The sequence below is a fragment of the Triturus cristatus genome, chromosome 9 (assembly GCF_964204655.1).
Source record: "Triturus cristatus chromosome 9, aTriCri1.1, whole genome shotgun sequence".
Taxonomy (NCBI): Eukaryota; Metazoa; Chordata; class Amphibia; order Caudata; family Salamandridae; genus Triturus; species Triturus cristatus.
Window position 1 is genome coordinate 241,681,961 of NC_140592.1, and position 12,617 is coordinate 241,694,577.

Consider the following 12,617-nt stretch of genomic DNA (forward strand, 5'->3'; position numbering starts at 1 on the left):
CATGATTTTTGTCTTACAGGCTGGGACCTACAGATTGTCACGAGGGGAGCGGCCATGTGTCTTCATTTCATTTCAGTGTTCATTTTAATAAAGTTTCATTTGTTGCTTCGGAAGTGAATGTGTGCTGCTCTTTTCTGTGTCGACACATGCATGTCACCAGTTGTGATTGTACGACGTCAGGCGGATTATTTTGTGCATGTTTGGGTGTGGCTGATGTGGCATGTCTTTGGTTGGGGGGTGGTCCTGGGGGTGGTGTCGGTGGGTGTTGTAGTCCTCTTTGGTGTCCGGGCTGCGTGATGGATGGCTCCATGGCTTCTGTTGCCCTTTGGGTGTGGCCCTGGGCTGGTCTCACTTTTGTGGTGCAGGCTGCCGTCCGACTTTACACCAGGTCAGAGCAGGTGTAGATTTCCTGGTGCTAACGCACCTTATCGCCTGTTTTGTGTTTTTATCGCCGATGTGGCTGGTTGTTGTGAATGTTGTGGTGTGATGTTGTCACGGATTTTGGCATGGGAACGCCCACTCTGCATCTCATTAGCGATAGCTGCGCGGGTCCTCTGTGGCGATGTTTTTTGTGGCTGCTATCGTGGGTAAACTGGTGCTGTGGGCTGTTTACACCGGCTTGTGAATGGGGAGGTATTTTTATCGCAACTTTGGCTGTGATAAAGTGCCGTTGACTCTGCGATAGTTTCTTGTGAATATGCCCCAGTGTCTTCCAAATACCTGTGCCCAAGAGACCTCAGCTCTATCCAGCATTGAAAAAGCATGGCTATATTTTCCCATATCCTTTATAATATGATCACCAAAGAAGAGACGATTGTGCCACTGAAGCTGTTTCTGAACTTGCACGGTCCCTTAATTTAGAATCAAATTTTAACCAATAGCCCTTTATGCTTTTCCAAATACGCAGCTGCCCTGATACTCCCAAGTAAACAAAAGGTCCGTTAAGCCCATTTAGATAAGATCTCAGGATCAACAGATTCTCCTGTTTTCCTGGCCGGCTCACCCATTTCAGGGTCTTTGCAAGGGGGCTCACCTCATCTGCAAGCATATCTGGACAGGAAAAGAGGATTTTTCCCTGCACTTCCTAGTTAAATATGTAAGCATTCTGGGATCTAAGACACTGTCTGGAATGATGGGTCTAGGGCAGTGGTTCAGAAAATACCTTTTTTGGTACATTGAAAAAAATAGTGGTAGCATAAAGCCCTATTGAGGCAGATGGACCTACAACAATTTATTGCCTGGTCCTCCGCAACAACAACAAAAAAAATAAAACCATGGGAAAGGGCAGCAACAGGGAGTAGGAGAGTGAGAGGAGGAAGCAACAGGGTGTGGGAGGTTAGGAAGGGAAAAGCATCACTTGACGAAGAAACACAAGCGAGAAAGCAACACGGGGAGACGCACGCGAGTATGGCACGGATGGGGTGGAGAGGGCGAACTGGTGAGAAAGAGCAACCCAGAGCAAGGCAGAGAGGGGAGAAGTACATGAGGGAGACAGCTAGAAAACACATGCACTATAATGGGATGTTTAACCACAAATAAAAATGCAGTCCTCAAGAATTAAGCAGTTAAGGGGCACAAGTAAAGAGGGGATAGACGAAGAGGAAGGCAAACCTCCGAAGGCCCTGAAGAAAAACCAAGCTACTGAGAGTGACAATAAAGCCAACAATGGTAAGAAAGCCCACTGTAAGCACACATTAGATTGTTCGCACCCAGGCAGCTTGCTGTGTCTGGTATGCTCACAGAGAGGAAGCCCTTGTCGAACCTGATGTTTCGCAGAGAAGTGCAACCCTGTCAAGGAAGGACCCGAAGCATATGTAAGGCCAGAAATACAAAACGCACTGAAAAGTATGCCTGAATGATACCGCCCATTCAGCGCCCTGCCAATCTTATTAATCAAGCAACACAAGAAAGAAAAATAAATAAATAAATTAGCTATGTTTCTCTGATACAACAACAAGAAAAAAGGCTTAGACTTGGCGTGGATTAACACATGGACAGGGATCAGGGCTGTTTGATGTTTATGTTCCCCTCATCCTGAAGTTCACAACGCAGGATTTCTGGGAAATGTAGTTTTCTTTTCGTTTGTGCTGTAATTAAAAGGAAGAGTAGAATGCTCAACAGAGCCTCCACTCTTGTTGTTAAATCTACTTAATAGGTTTCATAAATCTACCAATAGCTTTCTGCGCTACAGCTACCAGAAAATAGTGATCTGACGGGTCTTTGTGCTCAGATAGATGTTTTATTCAAATAGAAAAGAAAAAGGATTGGGAATGTTGAGACACCTCTCTTCTCTGGTACATATGTGTAAAGTGCATGCTATAGTCACATGTATATTTACATTATATGTCCCCCCAGACAAAAAAGAATCATGTCTGGTCTCAAAACCGAAACAATCCATATGTGCTTCAGACCGCATCCTTTCTTTGCCCCCTCGCATAGACAGACAGCTTGAACTGTACCTTCACCCTACAGCATTCGAGGAGTTCTGAAATATCTTATGGACCCACTTCTTTTTGGTGGTCAACACAGACTCCTTCACAGGTCTGTAGGAATTAGTTTAACTTTTCATGCTTTTCATTGCTGCATTAAGTGGCCAGAGGATGGTACTACAGGTTCACAGGCCTGGACCTTAGACAACATCTAACGTGATGCTCCATTCTGCAGGGCACCTCAGCGAGTTCATAACTGACATCTATGGTGTGCTGGTCACGTGATTGAATCCCAGCAACTCAGCCTTCCCTCCTTCGACGACTGTAAATGAAGTACATTTGAACTGGGCAATAGTAATATTTGTTATTCATAACGCTCATAGCGCTCAGAAACGGCAGTAGTACAGTAAGAAGCGCTATATTTAAATACTAGTAGCACAGGAGTAGAGGGCACTTCTGGTGACGAGTAATCGGCTCCTGCAGAACGAGCTGCATTATCAGTCATTTCCGAAGCAGCTTCCGTCGGCAGGCGTGGCCTGGACGAGCTTTTATATATAAAACCATTCACTTCCGGGCTCTTTTGAAAAGCAGATCAATTGTTGCAGCTTGTAGACTCCCTCTGTCAATCTACGAAACGGTGCAACACATACAGAAGAGGCTCAGCACTCAAAGTAAAGGTGAGCAGGGGAGTGGGGCACTTGGTGGGGGTTTCCTAGCTCAGCATCCAGTCAGTGACTCTGTTCAAGGTGGCCACTGCGCGTGGCTACTGATTCCTTTGAGCCAAGGCAGGCAGGTGGGCTCTGACCAGGGGCATAACTCAGGTCCCAGTAGCCCTTGCAGCGAAGAGCGGCCTTTATCCTTCAGAGAGCCCCCTAGTCAGTCCGGGATCTATGAATATATCTGCGTTATGGGATATTCAGGTGCCTCTCATAGTACTCTGCAGGGGGGTCCACAACTTTGAGTTATGCCCATGGGACTGGCTGCATTTCAGTCTGGAGTGATGCTCTGGTAGGATTCCCTCACCCTGTTATGCTGTTCTGCAAGGACCAGTCTCTTAATTGCACAACATGCCAACACCTTTCTTCACAACTCTCTACTTTCTGCTAGGCGCCAATTTCAGAGCCGTTTTTAGCACAATGCAGGTTTGCACACAGGAAGACACCATTGTATTCCACTGCATGATTTTGTACATTTTAGAAAGTATGTTCACACTTTGGTAATCAGGTAACCAACCCCCAGGCAGTAAGTGAGTCAATCAGCAAACGAGTGAGTTACTTATGAGTGGGCTGAGAGGGACTCATTTCTTTTGGTTTGTTACAGTTACCGCTGCAAGAATGGAGTGGTTTGCCTTGGGTGGTATTCAGAGGCCTCTGTGGTGACCTTCCAGTGCATTAATGCCAAGATAAGGGTTTGAAGATCTCTGTACCCCCAAAAAACAGACACCGATTTAAAGGACTCAGTTCAAAACTCAGTAGCAATTTGGTAGCATTGGCATCTGCTTCTAAGGATATGATCACAAGATGGGTGGTAAATCCGCTCTTGCTGTGAACGGGAGATTTTTGGCTAGAATGGAATTACAAAGTGGTCGGTTTTACCACACCTGGAAGTTCTAAGTGCTGCAAAACCTGTGCAGAGTTCTTTCTGCCAAAGCCGGTGTAATGTGGCACTGGTAAATGTCTCAGTAATGAGGGAAAATATATGAAAGAGTGGGGTAATTCTGCACTCCCCACGTTATTCCACATTCCAGGCAAAACCCACAAATGTGCACAGTAATGTAGGAGTAATATGACAAGTTTAAGGTAATTCCAGGCGCATATTTAGCATCGATCTATGACCATGCAACTCTCAATTGGGTGACAAGTAATGAAACAGAAGCAGTCAATTGAGGGCTGTCCCCAAAGAGAGGGGCGAGGACCAAATGGGAAGACCTGCAGAGGTGTCTGCGGCACTGGAAGATGCCGGCGCAGATTCTTTAAGCCTTGCAAGCAACTGGTAAATATGTAGTACGCATTTATTTTTCAATTAAATATTTTCCGATAAAATTTGAGTAAAATCAATACTGACACTGCCAGAGTGGAATGCAAACAGTAAGGGTAGTATATACTGGAACATCTAGTCTTTGTCAAATTAGATGATCTGCTACTTAAAAGTCACACCTTCTATTTCAGGGGAAGAAGACAAGTGATTAGAGTTATATTATTAAAGTGCCAGAAGGCACTCCTTTTTAAAAAAGAGCTTCAGGAATGTGACAGATCAGAAGATCTGGGCCTTGGTTTTTATTGCAAAACAACACATGAACACGTTCACCGGAACAAGAACCTTGACTATGGATTCAATATGGTACTTTCGAGTCCCCCGTGTGAACCTTTACTTACTGTTAAAGGTTGCGACACAGTGTTAGGTACATGCTCCCACAAGCAGAGAATCTCACGAATTGAGGAGGAAATGTATTTCCTATTCAGGAAACCCTCAACGTTAATGCTTTGTGATGGAAATCCGTTTTTCATTCAGTGTAATTTCTATTTTTTTTAAATGAGGTGGACCTGATATTTAATTATAAAGGAGATATACTGTTCTCAGACCTAGTAGGTCTATTATCTAATTCCTCTCAAATGTAAATGCCCCTTCATGCACATGAATGTTGCTGTCTTTCTATTGTAGAGACCGTATCACCCGTAGCTCTTAGACACTTCAAGTTTTAGAGATATGAGGTACAAAACATTAGATATCTGTTTAAGATGGTGTCAGGGTGGATAATTCTTCTCTTGTTCATTCCCCACATCCTCAAGATAAAAGAATAGGGTTATTTGTTTATGAATGTTTCAACATGTTTCTACGTATAACATTGGTCCCTTGGTTATATGCAATCATCAGGGCATAATAGATGTTGGTAATTAGTGTACGACATACTCTCAGACTGTTATAAAATACTTATTCCTGACAAAACTGAAAACAACGAGTCATGACTCAGGACAGAGCTCCCTGGAAACTATCAGAGAGAATGTAATATGCTACGCCTCGTACATCATTCCAGTATGGGTTGGTATGTTTTGGGCAAGGATTCAATGGTTTTACATACTGCTCAGTGCTAGAGAGGAAGTGTATTTGTAGCCAGGAAAAGTTGTGTTTTTAATGCTAGCGATGTAGGGATAAGTCACTCATTACTGAAACCCCTGATTTGGGTACTGAACCTGCCTCCACAATTGACATAAGTGTAGACTCCTTGGCAAATGGCATACACACCATTCGCCTCAAGTTATCCAAACTGAAATCAAGGAGAGTGCTTAGAAAGCATGTTGAGACCCAGCTTTGGGCCCTTAGCTAAACTGATAGGCTGAAGCAGCAAAGAAAGTGCAGCAACACGGAGCAGTGCATGGAGAGGCTCCTTCCAGTGACATTCCACCAATCACGACTCTTCTGTACATAAGATTGCAAAGTCCAGCCGTCCTCTCACTGTCGGAAAAGTACTCCATGGTTTCTGACTCATTCTTCCAGGACCTAAATCTTGCCAGGTTTTTGGGTTAATCACTATGTATATACTTGATACAATTCAATTCAATCTTTATTGGGCTTGTTAATCCATAATGGCGTACACAGTATAAAAAATCATAAATATACAACCATTATGTCATAGTAACTAGAATTTAAAAGCAAGCACATAACATAAAATATGGAGTGCCCTATTCAATGAATAGATTATTCGCCAGAGACAAACAAACACTCCGCTATGAGGCTTGAATGCATAAAGTCACTTGTGCATAAAAGGGAGGAAAAATTACAATATAAAAACAAGCATTGGCATAGCCAATAGATCTCGCCTTTGGGACCTTATAAGTGTTTAACCATGCAACAGTTGCATAACTAAACACTTATAAGGTCCCCAAAGCGAGACCTATTGGCTATGCCAATGCTTGTTTTAACTGCTGCAATCTATTGAAGCCTCACGGAGAACATCAAAGCGGCCGTGCGGCCGCGAAAGTGATCGCGATCAGTGATCGCGATCAAACATCAAAGCGGCCGCAAAAGTGAAAGTAATCGTGGTAAAGCGCGTCGCGCGCGCCCGTGCACATGCACTGTAGGTCTAGGCTGGCCTGGTAGCACTTTTTGGAGCCCTCACAAAATGTCTTGCCAGACCAGCGCATGCGCTGGGTCAGGCGAGACCTAACTAGGCAAGAGCAGCCCAGCCCCATAGTCCATCCCCAGAGACTCGTCAGAAGGACTAAGGACAAATTAGATAGATAAATCACCGTTAAAACATTACTTCTTCGCCGTATTCCTCAGTCTTACTGCAGCCGAAATAAATGTGTGCACACCTGTGCAGACATATTCAGTTTGCAACAATTGTAAATACAATAAAGCTGGCCTGCACTGTCTAATGTTTAGGAACCTGAGTAATGGAATAAAAACTATTTCCTTGGCACGGCATAAAGTTTAAAGAAAAAGAAAATATAGGTAACATGGATTGGTCTGACCGGGAATCACAGGGGCATATTTCAAGGTCTGATTCACTACAAAAGTCTCTTGATAGGAGACCAAAAATGTATTGTATTGAACCCAAGCCTGAGCCGATGATGATGAGGTACAAAATAAAGGCAGGGCTCCATACTGTCTGTATTTACTAAGTTATGATGGGCAACCACTCTCTTGTTTAACCCTTGGTATTCTCTTCTCCTTCCCCCACATAGTGAGGAATTATGTTTTTAAACACCTTTTAGCTTTGGCAGTGACGTCATGTGGGTAATAAAAACAATCAAACCTCCCTAACGTGATAAACGTATTCTTTAACATACCTCAGCCACGGGATTCTATGAGCATAATCAAGCCCTAAACAATCAGGGACAATGTACTAGTTGAAATAGGTTTCTTGTTTGAACCAATTGGAGTGCAACAACAGAAGCACAACTAACTTAACACACTGGTAGAAACAGCTGAGTCTTCTCCCTTGCCTGCAAATGCTGGATAGTACAGTTCCCCCTATTCCTGCACCATAGGTCATGACAGAGCAGCATCGCATTTTGTAGATATTAACCAGCACATCTAGGGGTTTGGGGCCTAATTTACCTGGAAACCTACAAAAAAGCCTCTATAGTTTGTCAAAGCTGGGTTTTCCTAACCTTCGTTAAATGGACGCAAGTACTTTAGCTATCAAAAGGTGCCCCCAAATACGTGAAGGTTGGGATGCCGAGAAGTGTATTATCAATAATAAAATGGGGTTTAAAATAATTTGAAGAGCGCACACAGACCATGGTGTGTGAGTTAACTATATTAGTTGTTAGTCCCAGGTCACTCATGAATAGAACACGTTTCTCCAGTAACCTCTGGAGACCCACACCAGTTCTTGATAAGAGAGCACATTCATCCACATAAAATAATATAGTGAGACTTCTTGTTCCTGGCCTGGGCGTATCCGCCCCCCCTTGGGTTAGAAATGCATTATGGTAATTAATATATAAACAAAAGAGAATGGAAGGCAGCACATATCCTTGTCTCACACCACGCTTGATCTTGATCGGGGTAGTGCATTCACCATTAGGCCCATACCTAATACATCCAGTCACATCTTCGTGTAATTGGGATAGAAAATGCACTAACGGTGCCTCCACTCCCAGTTCCAGCATTTTGCCCAAAGCGTTCCTCTGTTCACTCAATGAAATGCTGAGCTAAGGTCCACGAACGCTAAATACGAGTAGCCCTTTTTCGCCTATGTATATTTGCTGATGATTAGGTGTAGATTTAAATGTTGATCAACAGTCCCTAGGCCCTTCCTGAATCCATACTGAACAGTGGAAAAGATACCCTAACCAGCGATCCAAACCACCAGTCGATCCAATAAGATCCTACCCAGTAGCTTTGCTTTTGAATCAATAAGGGAAATAGGTTGATAACATCGTGGGTCGGCTTTATTGCCCTTCTTGTAGATATGAACAATAATGGAATTTGGCCATGACTTCGACAGGCCGGTAGAAACTGCACTCCTTATTCAGTTGACAGTTAGAGGTGCCCATAAGTCTATATTATCCATAAAAAGATCAGTTGGGACCCCGTCAGGGCATAGGGCCTTATTCCTTTCACTCCGTTCATTCGCAGATTTTACCTCCTCTAGGGTAGTGGGTGCCAGATCCGGGCCACCCGTGAACAATCAGCCGTTGTATCAAATTCATTCACTAGTTCAATGCGGCTCTCGTACACCTTGGAAAAGTGCTTCACCCATTTATGTGGTGGAATGGTTGCAACCAGGATGGTATTTAGACTATCTCCAAAACAAGGAGTATTTACTGTTTTCCAGAAAAGGCTACTATCATTCTTAGCACTAGCTTCACACAGCTGTTCCCAGGCCCCCTGCCTTATTGCTATCTTCCTTTTAGTGATGGGCTGTTTCTAGTTCCATCGACATAGCTTCACTTCCTCCACATCCCTAGGTATCCGCTTAAGGGCATGAAGAAAACCTCTATGTGCCTGTGAGCAGCCACTCTCAACCACTTCTGGTTACTGGGCTCCCTATGAATCTTTGTGAGTGTTAGCAACTCAATTACAGTATTGCAGCTCTCAGCATATGGCTTTAGCATGCAAGAGGGGTCCATATCTGTTTCCAAACACATTAACATCTGCTCCTCATTTCTGGCTACGAGTACAGCTCGCAGGTGTCTGGAGTCCACAGTTACCCATTTACAGAAGATGCCCTTGTTATGATTGGCCTCTATTGATTGTATGGAATGCGGGAATATTTGCTATTTAGAGTCACGGTATGCATATCTATCTTGTATGGCTACGTTTATTAGTAAAAGTATTAGACATGGCATCTCTAAATATCAGTCACTATTATTCGTCGGCGTAATTAGAAAAGGTGGTTCTGAAATTGCATCTTGAATTTATTCAAGTTTGTTTATTGGAAACCATTTATCTGTAAACGGAATACATTTTCACATTGGATTACAATTGTTTACTGGATTCATAAACCAAACAAAAATGTGAATAAAAGTGCAATAATAACACCAATAAAATACCAGCACTGCAAACTCAAGTGATTACAATTATTTAAAGATTCCCAGTGGTTGGCAAGGTAGAGGGACAGCAAAGTGGGTGGCTGTTTCCTAAAGTATCACTGTGTGCACATATTTGTTGAACCACCTCTGTGTAGTGCAAATACACTCAATGAGCAGCTTGGAAAGTAAACATATGTAGTTGTAATACCTGCCTTAAAATCCTGGACTCAAGTCTGTTAGTTCTCTCCTTTCAATGAAGGTCTTGAACACCTTTGCACATAGCTATGTGAACTGCCAGATGGATACACAAGTGCACGATGTCGTTCTTGTTGCATAGAGAAACCAGGGCAATAGTAGAGACTCGTTGGTTTATTGATGGTTACTTCTGCTGACTGCTCTATGCAAAAGTAGCCTATCCACAGATTTATCATTTCATCCATACATCCATCGATCCATTAACCATGCATCCCACCCATCCACTCATCATCCATTCATCCAAGCCAGACCTAGAACCGGCCCATCCATTACCCGCTCACTCATCAACCCATTCATCCAAACACCCTCCGACGTATCAGTCTATATACTTCCATCTTACTCATCCATCCATCTATCCATCAGTCTATCCATTTGTCACTTGACCAATCCATCCATCCACTACAATCTATTATTTACTGCCCGACCCAGCCATCTGTCAGTCCCTCCATCTACCAACTGACCTACCCATCCATCTGTCTGTTAAGGGCTTCATGAACACTCTCTGTAGGAGATGCAAAGGTAAGATATAGCTGCCAAGTACAGATTTCCTAATGTTTGTGGAAGTGTACTCTCTGGACATGATATTGGTGTCTGCAGTGTTTTTTCATTCATATATATCTATTTAAGTTGCTATAAAACAAGAGCAGTGCCATTTTAAACAAATTGTTTCTTTGCACACAGATGTTCAAGGCAGCACTGTTGGTTGCCGGGGGGCTTGCCATGTGGTGTCTGGTCAGCGTGGCCCATGCTGATAGGTGTCCTCTCTCCTGCATCTGCACAGCTGTTCTGCGGAAGGGGCTGGAGATTGACTGCAGCTCACAAAGGCTGAAGGAAGTGCCTGACCTGCCCCACAACACTATCAAGCTTTATCTTCAGAACAACAGCTTGACCACAGTCCCCGCTGGCCGGTTTGACCACCTGCTTCACTTACAGGAAGTGGACGTCTCTAACAATCCTTGGAACTGTGACTGTCAAATATTGTACCTCAAGCTCTGGTTGGAGGACCAGCACGTGTCGCACAACCTTGCCAACGTCAGGTGCTTGACACCAGTTTCTGCTGGCTTGCGACCCCTTAGGCAGCTGACAGGGAATGAGCTTGCTGGCTGCAGAAGACCTTGGCCCATCAACTGTCATGAGTTCTTTGGCCGGGATCTTATATTGATTGGTTTAGCATTGCTCCTTCTCGCCTTGATGTCGTGTGCGGTCTGGGTCGCCAAAAGGCTGGCCTGTTGTGTGGCAATGAGCGAGGATTTCCCTGGTGCGCGGCTGCTGCACAAATATGGCACAGAGAGTTTCAAATCCCAGTAGGGATGTTTTTAACCCAACATGTATCTTTGTTACTCGTACACAACTCCACTGTTTCCTACTACATCCATTCCTTTCCTACAAAAACATAATTTTAGACAACATATATGTGGAACATATGCGAAACTGAGAATTCTCATTTTCCGTTTTTACATTATTAGGTCTGGTCTTAAACGCAGCTACAGGCTATTGTTTTTCAAAGCAAATCATACATAATGCACATATGTATACAGATTTTCATCAGTGGGCTTCATTCATTGGTCTGTTAGTTTGTTGTTCACATTTTACTTCAACCCCCCAGAGCACACGTCACACAAAAATGAGTCAGTCCACTGCACCTACTGCCTCTCTTTGCTTGGGGTTGACAACAGAAAGCCGGCACACATTGTTCGCATCCACATAAACATAGCTGTCTTCTCTTCAGTGAAAGAAATTGGTTTGAAGTGCATTTTTTGCTTTTTTTATATTAACTTTAATTACCAGCTGTCTATTTTGGCTGCACTTTGGGTGCAAAATCAGCTATCAACTTTTTTTTCTTTTTCTTGGTAATTGCTGTTATAAAGTGTTAAAGGTACAGTGAAAAATTGCTGCTGTCTGCGATTTGTGAATTTGGTGATGATTTGTTCTTGTCTCCTTCACAAATAATAATAAAATGAATGGCACACCTAAAAGCTTGTTATTATTTTTTTAAACTCCCTAGTAAAACAGCTACACCAGTGTGGGGTTTTGAAATGTAAAACTTTTATTTTAAGCATATGGCAGCTACGTTTAGGTGCCAACATGTTTTCCTTTTTTCCCTACTTATTTTTGTGGTTGCGGCTTACTTCGGATAGTAAAAAAACATTGCACCAGTTTGCCAAGGCTAGGCCTATTGGCTTTGCCAACGATTATCTGTGACAATGGAGTGGTAGTGCTTCTCTGTGGAGTGCAGGAGAGGTGTGTTTTGTTAATTGTTCATAAATAAGTACTGAGTATCTGTGTTCATTTACTTTGTTCTGTCCTACTGAGAAAAAAAGGTCCCAGACTGGGGATCATAGCTACACGGATGTTTAAATTGGGGGTTACTGTGGGGAGCGATTATTGCTCCTAGTGCGCTTTGGGGTATCCTTAACATGGCCCCATAGGTCATAAAGACAGCATCAGGAATAAAATGTAAACAGGCCCCTGATTGGTCTGTTTAATTTCAGGACCTTCAAAGTCTTGCTGTAGCAACAAAATGAAGACTGTTGATCGACTACGAGTGGGAGAGTGGGTCAATCCTGTGATATCTTTGGGGATGAATTGCAGCACTTTGTCACATTCACTATTACTGGGAGAATTAAAGGCCAAGGTAACAACTATAAGCAGAGCACAAACTCGCTGCAGCAGTAATAAAATTGCTTATGCCCTTGATGTAGCACAGTCGAGTTGCCCACTCTGTGTCACAGATGCTTTTCTCTTATGCAAAGTATTTTGTATTTCTGTATTTCTTCCTTGCGGGTGACGAGGCCAATAACACGCTCCATGTGTCTGCATCGGCTGGTTGCATTTTGCTGCAGGGCCTCGGAATGAGTTGTTGTCTGTTTAACTCTGCTTGCTGTTTTATCACTTGCAGATTTCCAGGGATACAAATGACTGAGCAAAGCAAATAATTACAAGCATTTGC

General features: G+C 43.3%; 1 protein-coding gene across 1 annotated transcript; it reads left to right on the forward strand.

Moving 5' to 3' along the window:
* Positions 1-3,016: 3,016 nt before the first annotated feature.
* Positions 3,017-11,639, forward strand: LOC146797678 (platelet glycoprotein IX-like). Its single transcript, XM_085627581.1, has 2 exons — positions 3,017-3,106; positions 10,349-11,639. Exon 2 carries the CDS (start codon positions 10,349-10,351, stop codon positions 10,973-10,975), a length of 627 nt encoding a protein of 208 aa, XP_085483707.1. The 5' UTR covers positions 3,017-3,106; the 3' UTR covers positions 10,976-11,639.
* Positions 11,640-12,617: the final 978 nt, after the last annotated feature.

What these genes read in the sequence shown, in the direction of transcription:
- LOC146797678 (XM_085627581.1), top strand. Translation starts at nt 10,349, where the DNA reads ATGTTCAAGGCAGCACTGTTGGTTGCCGGGGGGCTTGCCATGTGGTGT.